The 14,996-nt window shown below is 35.2% G+C and overlaps 1 protein-coding gene and 1 long non-coding RNA gene across 2 annotated transcripts; one reads left to right on the top strand and one right to left on the bottom strand.

Moving 5' to 3' along the window:
• Nucleotides 1-410: 410 nt before the first annotated feature.
• LOC149772469 (uncharacterized) lies at nt 411-1,543 on the bottom strand. The gene is made up of 2 exons (XR_016417695.1): nt 912-1,543; nt 411-529 (listed from the first exon to the last, which is right to left on the bottom strand). It is a non-coding gene; the product is annotated as an uncharacterized LOC149772469 (long non-coding RNA).
• An 11,302-nt stretch (nt 1,544-12,845) lies between these two features.
• Nucleotides 12,846-14,765, top strand: LOC149772470 (uncharacterized). The gene is made up of 2 exons (XM_089947747.1): nt 12,846-13,733; nt 14,628-14,765. Exon 1 carries the CDS (start codon nt 12,846-12,848, stop codon nt 13,722-13,724), a length of 879 nt encoding a protein of 292 aa, XP_089803873.1. The 3' UTR covers nt 13,725-13,733; nt 14,628-14,765.
• Nucleotides 14,766-14,996: the final 231 nt, after the last annotated feature.

The following is a 14,996-nucleotide window of genomic DNA, read 5'->3' on the forward strand; positions in this document are numbered from 1 at the left end:
AGGTACAAAGATAGATATGTGAATTATGCCTGGATTTAGTGACCGTTATTATTTTAAGAAGTCCAGTTATATGCAAAGAATATAACGTTAAAGAGACTTTATTATTCCGGCTATTTGGCCATGTATTCAAAACATATCAATTACATTAAGGACTACAATGAATTTATATTGTAACGGTGTGTTATTTGTCCAAATTCCTGAGATTCTTCATTTCTCTTTTCAGATTTTTATGAAATAATAAGTAACTTGAAACTGACTAAGGCGTAAGAAATGAAAAAATATAAATCAAACCTACATTTCTCATATAATAGTCCAGTATCAAGACTATTGTATACTTGACCAAAAACATTAAATACACTTTCTTGACATAATGATAATAATAATAATAATAATAATAATGATAAACAAAATTGATGACGAATCCATGTTTTATTACAAAATAAATTACAATGCCACGGAATCATTCTTATCAGCAAATATTCATACCAGACCAAATCGCAACACAACCAACCTCGTCAGAAGCATGAACCTAGAACATATAATAATAATAATAATAATAATAGCAGTAATAGTACCACGACCAACGATAACAATCATAATCAACTTAACTTTACAAACAATACTCGACATCTACATATACTATCGATGACAATAATTGTCGTGAATTAATGTGGTTTATATGTTGTTAACAGCTTCCGCAATACTATATTATATTAAATAATCTGAGTTTTTATAAAATATTTAACGAGTTCCACGTTGATTTACAGCAAGTATATTATAATTATCGTCTGCTATTATGACTTAAAATACGTGATCAACTGGAGGCCATTTCTAAACATTTCACTCAGATTGACAAATCTTTAAGTAAGATACTATAGCGCCATTTCTTCATATACACATCATTTACATACCGATTTAATTCAATAATAATCGTTGTAATCGCCATATCCACCCTTTCCTCCAAATCCACCTAATCCGCCGTATCCTCCCGATAAAAAGGAACTGCCACCATATCCTCCTAGACCGTATCCACCAAATCCTTGTCCACCGCCGAGAAGTCCTCCTTTACCACCAAAACCAAGACCGCCACTTAGGGCTCCTCCTTTCCCGAGTCCGAAGCCACCATAACCAAGACCACCACTGATGACTCCTCCTTTGCCAAGTCCGAAGCCACCATAACCAAGACCACCACCGACCAATCCTCCTTTGCTGAGTCCGTTACCACCGTAACTAAGACCACCACTGATGACTCCTCCTTTGCCGAGTCCGTAACCACCATAACCAAGTCCACCACCGATGACTCCTCCCGTGCCAAATCCGTAACCACCATAGCCAAAACCACCGCCTATGCTTCCTCCTTTGCCGAATCCGTTACCACCATAACCAAGACTGCCTTGGCCTATTCCATAACCTACTCCTCCATTGCCAAATCCATAACCACCAAACCCGAGACCTCCTTTTCCGATTCCATATCCACCGTATGCATCATCGTAGTCGCCGAAGCCACCCAAATATCCGTTACCATAGCTACCTATGCCAGATGTGGCGCTGGCAACAGTAAAGCAGGCAAACGCAATGCAAAGAATTACCTTCATAGTGGGAGACTGTGCTGAAAGAAATTGGTTTCGATAGTCAATAATATATAGAATATATTGGGGTTGTAGTTTCGATATTCAGTAATATATAGAATGCACTGGGGTTGTGGATAACATGATGACTTTGCACCTCACTTGTACCAGGCCTGACACCTGTTTCCAAAACATGAAAATGTATGTTGTCGCTCAGTAATTGGCAGTCGGTTTTACCGGCTAATTCCGGTTTCTCTCATCCCAAAAACCATTTATTTTCATTTATTTATTTTGTACAGACGTTATGATACCCTTTTCCATAATATCGGCAAGAAAGCCTTTTATTTATTTTGTACAGAAGTCATGATACCCTCTTCCATAATATCGACAAGAAAGCTGAGATGTAAATCAAACTAATGTGCAGTAATTAAACACCAAGTATTTATTATAAGTAATAGTTAATTGTCATCAAATCATATATAAAGAACACATATTTGAATCAGCACTTTTTTTTGAATTTGTAATGGAAAATTTGTTCCAAATATAAGATTTAACTTTTAGTACATAACAGATATATCAGGCTCCAGAAACTATGGTTAAATTACATTTGACAAAAAAGAAATAGGATTGTGTATCAGAACAGAAACCTTTTGATTGTTGTTTCTGGGTTTAACGCCATTTTTCAGCACACAATATGCTAAAAATGGCGGCCAGTAAAACTTTTCGAGGAAGAAGCTCGGAAAATCCCTTTAAGAATCAAGGGAAGGAAATGGCAGCTTTCTCATATACAGACACTGGCGGAGCCCAAAGCTCGAACCACGCAGACAGAGACGAAATGACAATGATCAGTAAATGCAATCTTTTTTCGACCATGGAGACACCTGGGTCCCCTGAAACCTTTTTATCATTCTACATATTCTAACATTAGAAAGCCAAATAAAGCGCGGCAATTAAAATGTTTTCGACGTCGAGCCAATTTTGGCTTCACGTATGACGATAGGATTCCTAGATTGTAAAATCTACCAGGGATTGTTTTATAATTTTATCGTTCATTCTAATGTGAGAATACCAAAAGGGAAACATTGTCGTGCCAATGAAACCTAGCAACAATAACCAATTCAAAAGTATGTGTATAATGTGTGTATAAACGTTACGACGCAATTAATTGGGAATAAAACACACCAAATAACTAAATATTTTCAAGGTGACACAACAACGATGAGTGTAATATACTCGTGTCAGGTGAGAAGAAGTCGTAAAGAAAACAATATATGTCAAGTATTCCTGTATCAAACAAAATTACATGCAAAAGACGTGTTTTTATTTTACCCGATAGCAAGATTTAATGCGAAATACGTTGCAAAATCATCGGAAATAATTACTTGAACTTGGAAATACTTAAACTCAAACTGTTACACGCCATTGTTTGTTAAAAAAAAAGTTCCAAACGCAAAAAAGCATATCCTAACTTCAATAATATTTTGATTGTCTCCCAGTTTGAAACTTAATCATATGCGCAAAAACAAATGAGTTCACATATGCACGTAAATAAACAGAGCTTTAAGCTTAAACCCACGGCACACGGTTACTTTTACTAAGATCCAAATCATCAGATTTCAATTGATATTTGCCACGAAATATCCAGAGGAGAGAGAGAGAGAGAGAGAGAGAGAGAGAGAGAGAGAGAGAGAAATATGGTTACTGAATTACCTTTTGGTAATGGTTCTTCTTGGCAGCCAAATGGTGAGAATGGGGATCATAGTACGGACGGTGCTCTTTTATACCCATTTTTTACTTGTCTCAGCTGAGTCTACATGTAACCAGCTAATGATGTATTGCATAAAAACTGACTGCACTCGACAAGGAGATATGTAAACGCTGTGACATGATAAATGAGCCATAAACATGGCTTCTTTACTATTCTTCTATACTTCGGGAAAGACCAAACCGAGTTTTCGAAATTTTAGAAGTTATACAGATGTCACATACCGAAAGTCAACACCTTTTAGCATCTCTATCATTGTCATATTATACGATTTATGCTCTAACCTTCCTGCAATTAAGATAATGCATTTATTAGTCGAGATTTGTGATGTTTTTGCGTCTCACTTTTGCAACTCGTTTCTTCTTTTTTTCTTCTTTTTCTTTTTCTTCTTCTTCTTCTTCTTATTCTTTTTCTTTGTAGAAATTTTCTTCCTCGCCTATTAAAATAAAACGGAAAATCATACTTCAAGCAAGGAATAGTAATTTCACCAAGCATTATTCAAAAGAAGGTTCAGTTCACGTTTTAGACATTTAACTGGCCATATTTCACCAAGGAAGTGTCAATATCTGTAACTTTGATGAGACTTCATGAAAAGAATTCATCCGGATTCTTCATCTTAATAATTCGTCCAGGTTCCTTCAGTTACAATTGGTCAATTAATAATAAAGTGCATATAGGACAGCGCATTTTCTTAGAATCTCTAATTGCTTTACAATATAAAGCAACAAATAATAATATATATTATATAATGATTACAAAGAAAAACACCATAGAGCTATAAAACAAAAGCGTAATGAAAATATTCAAGTAAGCAAATATTGTTTGGTATTTAAGTCAGTTCTTCTAATCGAAATTCTCGAGTATATACAAGTTATGTCATCGAAATATTTTATTCTAGACTCTCTGACTTACAAAATCAAATTATGCTTTGAAATAGGAAACTGTGTCTATATTACATGTGTTCTCCATTCGAATCCCGATTTCTGTAAATTCTCTTATTCGAGAACTTGCAAGGGTGACATAGGGAAATAATTGCAAATATTAATTCATAATGGTATAGTGTTATTATTATTATTATTATTATTGGAGATATATACGCAAATATATCCGTTATTATTCTTCATGGGACAAAGAACCAAAATTCCATAATTTTAGTCCCTAGTAGTAATACTTTCTGGAGATTTGCTTGAGTGCACTATTTACAGACACACAAGAAAACGCTATATGTAATTGCATACACACATGTAGAAAAAAATATATATTAGTCATAAACTCTAATTCGTTTCCTTTTATATGTTTGCGCGACATCAAACTCGATATATTATACCGAGATGAGGACTTGCTTGCGTAGTTGTTTCCAATTGCATTTATAGGATCAGCTATTTAATTTTAAATGAGTCGGTCTAAAGATCTTCCATGTATTACTACTTAAATGCTACCATATTAGTAATATGACTAACTAACTTAAGTGGCGTTGATGCAATTATAAATGTAATAACCATAGATTTTTGTGTCGAAGTGCAAGCAACACAATACATATGATTCCATCAGCATATTTAAACAAAAGGTTCACGTGAAATTTAAACATGAAACAATTAGGACAACATGTAAAACAAGTTGCTCTGTTTTATTTCTTCTACATACGCACGCATCCAGATGTATTAAAACTAACTGTTTATCCTCTATTTCTGTATTTCATTTAATTTTTGAGACGTTTTATTTCATCTTTAAGATAGCACTCGGCTTTCTCAAACCCCCATCTCTGCAAGCACCGAGTTTGACATCATTTCATTTTTGGATGGCTTCGATGTAAAATAATAATAATAATAATAATAATAATAATAATAATAATAATAAAATCCCCAAAATAGTAACAAGCGAGCAAAGAAGCCGGGGTGGGTGGGGCCTGAGATAGCTGACTTAAGTTATATCCACCGTGATGATGTTCAGTACTAGCTGTCAATTCTGTCTCCTCTGATCGTAGGGTCACGTGGTCAAATGTCCAGACCGAGTTACCTTTGTCATGGGAATAGTTTTTTAATATGCCGTTGAATGTCCGTTTTCAAGACAGAGAGTAATGCACATGCAACTTTCCCGAAGAAGAAAACAATGCAGGCGTTATTTATTACATGTGTTTTCACTTGCTTGCCTCACTGTATTCACGACTCAGTCTATTAAACACCTTGGTAGCCCCGATCTCCAATTCATACAAGAATCATTCCAATCGAAACACAAGACTTTTCAAGTAGAAATAGTCATTACTAGTGTACCGAAAACAAAATGATACAGAGACGGTAAATTGCAACTAAAAATGATTTAATGAGCTAAATCTGACTTCCTAACTTCTTGGGTAAGCCTCTTTATTCTTTTCAGACCGTTAACAAACTGGATAAGCCTCGAAACGAATTCTTCCCACGCAATGGTTAAGAGTATTTGAATATTTTTTATTCTGACATGAACAGCTCTCAAATTTATTCTAATAATGAGATGCATTATCAAACGTTGAATCTAATATTAAAAATGGAAAACAAACTGCAAACAATTTCTCAGATGAACACAGTCTGAATAAATCTGACAAAAAGCAATGGAAACAATTTTCAACAAGGATTTTCAAGCTGTTCTATTGATGCTCGCCTATCGTCCGATTTGATGACACTGATGACCAAAGTACCCTGACATAGGTACTAAAAATAGAATTCCTTTATAACGACTTCCACTCAAACGCCAGTGTGCAGATGTTCACAAAATTGTACAGGAATAGCATTGGCTAAAAGCCTATAAGCTTTCTCAAAAAATGCTTAACGTAATTCAAAACGGCGGCAATTAATAAAATAAACAAAAACCTTTAAATGTCCGGATCAATCATACAATGCAAATATTTCTTAGTCAACTTCCCATGTAATTACTACTTAGGTGGATGCCATTCATGTGAGGTATCTCAGAATCGCTAGGGATTCTTGTTTCTTTTTTTATATAATTTATTGTGTACACTCCTTAACAATTAATGGCCGTAATTATATATTCCATATTGACAGCATCTTTAATACATTCAAGTCATTTTACACACGCAAAATTCTCCTAGCGTCACCTTGTGATGAAATTACACCTCCAGTAAATAATATGAAGGCGAAAACAGGTTAGAATGAATCAGTGCATCTTGATTGCATCGTTGACATGTAAAATCTAGAGTGGAGTGCCTATATGTCTCTCATTAAGAAGAATTTCGAGACAAAAATGCTAACACACCAGATTGAAACCAAATGCAAAGATGCTTAATATGGCTTGGGAAGATGAATAAAAACGTGCTCTCTTTCTCATTTTTATTTCTTGTGTTGCCTTCATTAAGTATATCTCTAAGATCCACTAGCAGTTTAAAGTGTACATTTATATCTTAAAATAAAATAATGCAGTAAATTCAAGAAAAGAACCTTCATGAACACTCTGTGACACATATCCGTGAAATATTCGCATTCAGTGATTTTATTATTGACATATCATATATCAGTCCAAGGTGTCGAGGTGTCCGAGTTTATACGTGTCGCACAGTGACTGTTTAGGGGCTTTGCTCTGTCATTTGACGGTACATCAAGAGTGTACTTGTTTTGTAATATTGAGACCAAGAGAGTAAGGTAAATTGCCCAAGGAAACAAACCGCAGTTCAACAAGCCTTTGTGTTATGTTGTCTCTACAGAAACCTTCTAAGAGAGGGGTGTTATTTTTAGTTCCATCCCCTCGGATCTCTTTCAGCTCAAAGGTCAAATAAACGTAAATTTCAATTAGAATGACCATTTCCAAAACTTTCTGACCAGACATTGTTTATCATCTCGTAGCACGATAATTTAAACACGGGGTAAACTTCATTTCGTGTAATCTAGTTCAAATACGCAATTTGGAAACTAATCAGAGTGTTGTTTTGATACGCTTCGGATATAATCTTTTCCTATTTAAAAACAATACTTTCGTTCCTTCCTTCAATGTATAAGACACATTTATCTCTCACGTTTTCAAACTTCAAAATGTGTGTGTGTGTGTATGTGTGTGTGATTTGGATTTGTAACGTAGTTTTAAAACAAAATTCAGTCATATGTCTACGACATCTGCAGTGTAACATATTATAGCGATGTATAGCACTGGATCATCATACAGCAGACATGTAACATGATGTCCCACCCAGTCACATTATTCCGACACAGGGCCGACCAGTCCTAACATTAACCTCTTAATGCTGAGCGCCTAGCGAGGCAGCTGTTATGAGTCTTTGGTATGACTAAACGGGGTTCGAACCCGCAAACTCCTGCATCCGAGGCGGAACGCTCTAACCACCCAAACATTCAATACTAAATTCAAGGGATGAACGTCTTCTAACCGACGGCATGAACTAGATGACTGTATCCTTTTTGTAGTATAACTTGGACCATAATTGAAATAATTGTATGCTAATAAATCAAGTATACAGCAATGATCTTAAGTGAAATATTTACAAACAGAGGCAAAATTAGCGAAAATATCATTTTAAGTACGTTGAAAAACATTAGGGTTCAAGTTTGATTGAAATGTCTGCACGTTCAAAAGATATCACAAATAAAATTAAACTAAATCTGGTACTAAAATAGCATGCGTATGTTAGTCTAAGACAACATTAAATTCATGTTTGTGGGATTTCAGGGAAATTTGTCAAGCAAAATCGCACCTGTTATCATGACATTTGGTGAATCATCCAATGTCGTATCCAATGACCTTAAATCGATAGGCGAGCAGTTTTGAGATCCTGACCGAAACACGAAAACTACGATTTCGATATGTACAACTGAAATCACCGAAATGTTGATGACCTTTTTATAAAATTGTTTGTAAACTGGTAACGTTTTGCTTATTCTGGCATCTTTGTTCGCCTTCAATCGTGATCAATTGGTGTGTGAAATTTGAACTCGAGAGCACCTATCCAAGATGTATTTGTGTTCATGACGAAACATTTTATGAATAACATTGTTTCAGTATCAAGACCAGTTTCGTCCAAAGATGCTCTGATGTGGAGTATCTCAAAACTCGGCATTGAATCCCATAAATACGCAGTTACAGACGATGAAGTTTACAGGAAATACTATGATTTTTGTCGAAAGATAACATTGTCTCACTTTTCTGCTATGTGCAATCCATAAAACTTATAGTTTCAGGAAGCAAAAAGGTTATAATTGTATTGATATTATTTTGTACAGAATGAATTTTTCATTCAAATAATAATAGCAATGTTAGGATATTCATATGCTTGAGCGAGGAATGAGAGAAAATGAGAAAGCAAGGGAACTAGAGAGAGCGAGAGAGAGAGAGAGCGATTTCATTAGGGTGATATTTTTCGGATCAATTTCGGCGCTACGGCACAAAATAAAGCCGTTGTTAGTCATTGTCTTATCGTCTGAACGTCAGCTTGTCGCTTGAACGCAAGAATCAAATTCATGCATAATCGCCTCCATAATTCTACGCATACAGTTTGTATTAATAAACAATATATATATATATATATATATATATATATATATATATATATATATATATATATATATATATATATATATTCTAAGATCCATCGTTATATATTTCTTTTCTCTATTTTAGATTTATAGTCCGATTTGCATCTTTACCGGTGTCGATTTTGCATTCTCCGTTCAATTCTGAAATATTAAAATTTCAAAAAGTTTAAACACGGTGACATTCTAATTTACGGCTTTTTACATCAAGATGTCCTCTTTACGTATGACAGATTTTATCTGATGACGTACTATGAATTGTCTCCTTTAATTATTACAGGTTTTATATGATGACATACTGTGAAGCATCGTACCTGCAACATGTTAACATTGCTGCATATGCACAAAACTTTATTACACGATTTAAAGCCGAATATATAGGATTTTATTTTACCCAAATAAGTTATTTTTGTAAATAATACAAAAAAGAACTTTAGATTGTTAATACTTAGTATTTCTCCCGTTACATTTTGGCTAGCGATTTAGATGTAGTACAATGATTGAAATGAATCAACTACACTAAAGTCAGTAAGTCGTATTACCAATATTGCGATAGTATGATAGCATGTATGTAGTAAGGAATAGGTGACTTAAAGATCGAATCTTTTTAAAATCCGATAGCTGAGGAACTGGTGTTGTATCATTGTGATGTCTGTTGTGATTATCAAGTATTAAAGTGGTGGCCTAGTGATCAAATGGGTGTATTTCAGGGTTCGAGAAAGAATTAATCACGATAAGTAAGATTATTCAGTGCGTAATTTTATTTTATTTGTTATCAGAGCACAATCTCCCAAAATTGCAATAATAAAAACATTTTCTTTTTAGATTAGGCTATGCCTTTCATTGTAAATGATAATAATAATAATAATAATAATAATAATAATAATAATAATGTTAATGTATAGTACCAATACGTCTGGTGATGATAATAATAATACTACTAATAATAATAATGGTAATAATAATAATGGTAATGTATAGTACCAATACCTCTGGTGATGACGATGATAATAATAATAATAATAATAATAATAATAAGGGTAATTGTAATGTATAGTACCAATAACTATGGTGATGACGATGATAATAATAATAATGGTAATTGTATTGTATAGTACCAATAACTATGGTGATGACGATGATAATAATAATAATGATAACAATAACAATAACGATAACCATATTAATATTAATATAAAATACTTTTTTAAATACAAGCATTCATCTTTCTCGCATTATAATAATTATCATGAGTGTCGATTTTGTCGATATTATTTATTGTCATCAAATTTCAGTATGATAAATATGATTTTGAACGGCAAAATTGTCTTTGTACCTGAAAAAAATTCTTATTGGTAGAACCGTCTCAAAATGCATGTGAGCACAATGCAAATTTTCTAAATATGTGTGTGAATATATAAATCTCAAACTGTGTGCATGTGAATAGAGTACAAGATGACATGATGTCCTTTTATGTTCAGATTCAGGCATATATTTTGACTTCTGAGTATTCTAAATATAGATCAATTTGGTCATTCCGAGGTACAAAAGAATCACAATGATGTCAGGTTTATGGGTTATTTATAGGGTCATAGTGTCTGCCTATCTCCTTGTCGAGTGCGACAAGTTTCTATGCAATCCATCACTAGCTGGTCACAGATGGAATCAGCTGACATAAGTAAAAATGTGGTATAAAAGACGACCCTCGGTACTATGATCGCCATTCCCCTCCTTTACTACCAGCTACCAGATAGAACCATAAGCAAAAGGTAACTCGACACCATCTTCTCTCTCTCTCTCTCTCTCTCTCTCTCTCTCTCTCTCTCTCTCTCTCTCGTGCAAACACACACAAACACACACACACACATTTGGATGTTTAGTGACAAATACCCTTTGAGATCTAAAGATTTTTACCTTAGTCAAACTTTAACTATGAAGTGGTTCTAATGTTTTAAAATGTGTTTCTTTATATGTGTCTGTGTAATAATCTGTCCGGGTGCTTATTATTATATTCATAAGGAGACAAAATCAAAATATTATGCAAGTTTGCATATGCTTCCATTTGAACATTTTCTCTCTTAAAGACTAGGTCACGAATTTAAACTACAACTAAATATCTACCAAAGCGACATTCACTGAGATCACCGTCACATGCATCGGAACGGCATCACGTGCTTCTTTGTTTTAATACCAGGGCTATCTGTAGTGCTGAGAATAATGAAACATACATTTGGAATACAACATGAATGATGAAGAACACTGAATCTAATTGATTGCAATTTAATTCGAACGCAATTTCAGGAGCACGAACTGTTAAATAATCAGCAGATTAGTCCCGCTTTCTCAAAGACTATTCAGACAGGTCTCTCCTAATTGCTGGATGCGGGAGGTCGTGGGTTCGATCCGCGGCCAAGTCATACCAAAGACTTACAAAAATGGTACTAACAGCTGCCTCGCTTGGCGCTCAGCATTAAGATGTTAGTGTTAGGACTGGTCGGCCTGGTGTCAGGATAATTTGACTATGTGGGACATCATGCTACATGATGTCCCAGTGCTAGACATCACTATAAACTGCCACACTGCAGACATCATAGCGATATGACAGAAAAATTGTTAAAGCTACGTTAAAAATCCAAATTACACACACACTCTCCTAAGTGATACTTTCTCGCGTTTGCAGATAAGCGACATAGTTTGAATTGGCTGAAGGGTATATGTTTACATGTCACCCGATACCTGATGGAAATATATATATTCCACTGTCCGCATCTCTCGGTATTTTGTAACATTCCTTTTGACATTAGTCATCATAATATACATTCATTAATAACACAGGCATTTATCGGAATTCACTGGTCCAATTTTGGACCACAACGTCAAGGTCACAATGCAACCAGGGGTCACACAGGGGAATTTGTCATGATTGTTTCTGACAAAAGATGTTCACAATCATTGACATTGTTCAGGTACCTGAGAACTTTACGATTTGACATCGGTCTGTAAGAACCAAATTATTTACGATTACAAGAGAGGTAAATGTGTTGACTCAGACATATATGGACAGAGAAGTAGGCAATTTCTACGCCAGACGTTAGCAATGAAGAAAATTAACCAACCTAATAAATGAAGTATGGATTACATATATGGAAACGAAGGTCGATATTATCGTTTACACAGACACACGTGTCATTCTGTTTGGTACAAATGACAGATTCAAGAAATTAGGTGCGAATAAATATGTTATCTTTACCCAAACATAAAACCCACGAACATAAAGTATATCATAGTATCTGCAATATATTTTCACATTCGAATTCGAGATAATTTAATCTACCAACCATCGATAGCAGTCAAAAGATGATGAATTATATATCTATACATGAAGCCCAATTTGACCAGCAGTTATAATATATAAAAGACCACTCTTTACGTTTCTTTCAGATGTCAATAGATAAAGAGTGACGAAAAGGTTTCTATCTTGATAAATAATCTGTTCCGGTTCATGAAATTTAATTCAAATATTGTGTCTGGCCCCCGAAATGGTTGGTATGTGCTAAGTCAAATCATGCAATGTAGAGCAAACATATTAATTCAAGTTGCAAGTGTTAATGGCATGACGAAAAACTGCTTTCTATCACAATTACTTTAGAGTTCGGACAACTTCGACACTTTTGGCAGTTTATTTACTGTACATTATTTCCAATCAAAATTCATTTTTTATGCCAAATTATGGAACAGAGTTTCATATCCTCTGTATAATATATGTAATTTCGAAGTCGATTAGAGTGGCATGAAATGGTTAATGAGATGAAAGAAACAAGAATTAGCGGATAAAACAGAACTGTCCCTTACTGAGCAACAACGCACTTTTTCACGTGTTGGAAACGTGTCGAGAGAGGTGCAAAGTCATCACGTTATCAACAACCCAGATAGATACATATAATACTGAATTTCAAAACCAATTTTTTTTCAGCACAGTTCCCCACAATGAAGGTAATCCTCAGCATTGCGTTTGCCTGCCTTACTGTTGCCAGCGCCACATCTGGCATAGGTAGCTATGGTAGCGGATATTTGGGTGGCTTCGGTGACTACGATGATGCATACGGCGGATATGGAATCGGAAAAGGAGGTCTCGGGTTTGGTGGATATGGATTTGGCAATGGAGGACTAGGTTATGGAATCGGCCAAGGCAGTCTTGGTTATGGTGGTAACGGACTCGGCAAAGGAGGAAGCATAGGCGGTGGTTTTGGCTATGGTGGTTACGGATTTGGCACGGGAGGAGTCATCGGTGGTGGACTTGGTTATGGTGGTTACGGACTCGGCAAAGGAGGAGTCATCAGTGGTGGTCTTGGTTATGGTGGTAACGGACTCGGCAAAGGGAGAAGCATAGGCGGTAGTTTTGGCTATGGTGGCTCCGGGCTTGGCAAAGGAGGAGTCATCAGTGGTAGCCTTGGTTATGGTGGTTACGGACTCGGCAAAGGAGGATTGGTCAATGGTGGTTTTGGTTATGGTGGCTTCGGACTTGGCAAAGGAGGAGTCATCAGTGGTGGTCTTGGTTATGGTGGTAATGGACTCATTAAAGGAGGATTGGTCGGTGGTGGTCTTGGTTATGGTGGCTTCGGACTTGGCAAAGGAGGAGTCATCAGTGGTGGTCTTGGTTATGGTGGCTTCGGACTCGGGAAAGGAGGAGCCCTAAGCGGCGGTCTTGGTTTTGGTGGTAAAGGAGGACTTCTCGGCGGTGGACAAGGATTTGGTGGATACGGTATTGGAGGATATGGTGGCAGTTCCTTTTTATCGGGAGGATACGGCGGATTAGGTGGATTTGGAGGAAAGGGTGGATATGGCGATTACAACGATTATTATTGAATTAAATCGGTATGTAAATGATGCGTATATGAATGATGGATGCTATAGTTAATTTGTCAATCTGAGTGAAAAGTATAATAATTGCCTCTAGTTTGTTACGTAATTTAAGTCAGAAAAGAAGACGATCATTGGACTCTATATGTTGAATCAACGTGGAGCTCGTTAAATGTGTATTAAAGTCGCAGATGGTTTATGATTATGTGGCAGAGTGAAAGCTGTTAACAATATGGAAATTGCATTACCTTACCACAATTAGTCTCAGCGATAGTATATGAAGCTATGGATTTTTTCTAAAAGTCAGAGTTTGAGAACAATTTTGTCATTCGAAAGATCTTACTAAATTTGAACAAACATATTCATTATATTTTCGTTGTTGACGCATTTTGTGAAATGGTTTAAAATGCTGCTTGCAGAATTTGACAATAATAGATAATCAAAACCAATATATAAACAAATTAGGAAGCAAACATGAAATAATTTTACATTATGCTAATGACTTCAGTTTGGTTTAAGTTTGGTGTTTTATGCTATAGCAACGTTTCGAAGGTTATATCGTGCTAAGGCAAGTAGAGTGAAAAAGATGCACAAGAACATAACCTGGGTAGCCAATCATGGCTTATCTTATGGCGTGAATTAAATTAATATATCATGCTGGTCACGGATCCAACACTTAACTATAAAGCCACCTTGGCGCTTTCGAATATAATAAGTTAATCGATGTAAGGAACATATAAACTATTTTAACTCATTCATTTGTTTTTAAAATGATTTAAATTTGTGTTCATGCATCGAGCACCTAAATAAAAATACTTTCACTAGTGAAGGTCTGTCTTTTAAATTCCTTTTAAAATTAAGAGTATAAATGGCAATATTCACTGTTTTTGTTATTGTTATTATTTCCAGGTCCATGGTTCTGACGTCCTTGATTGCGCTGCCATTTGAATCCTTATCAATGTCATTTTTCCATATGCTGGCTGAAATGAATAATTGCTGATGAGAATAATTCGGTGATATAAAAATATATTTTGTAATAAAACATGGATTCGGCATTCATTCGTTTTTTTATCTTTTTCTCTAGATTAAAATGCATGTAAAACAATCGTAGTAATAGAGTAGAGAAGGAGAAATTTATCTTTTATTTGCTTTATCTCTTGTCTTGCGTCACAAATTACGAAATTCCTAAACATCTCAGGAATTTACGTTACGAGATTAGGTTCAATGCGGTTCATATGATAATTGAAAAGTTTTATATGTCAAATTGTGGTCTGATAA

This window comes from Sinohyriopsis cumingii, unplaced genomic scaffold, assembly GCF_028554795.1.
Source record: "Sinohyriopsis cumingii isolate HCF-2022 unplaced genomic scaffold, ASM2855479v2 utg001460l, whole genome shotgun sequence".
Classification (NCBI taxonomy): Eukaryota; Metazoa; Mollusca; class Bivalvia; order Unionida; family Unionidae; genus Sinohyriopsis; species Sinohyriopsis cumingii.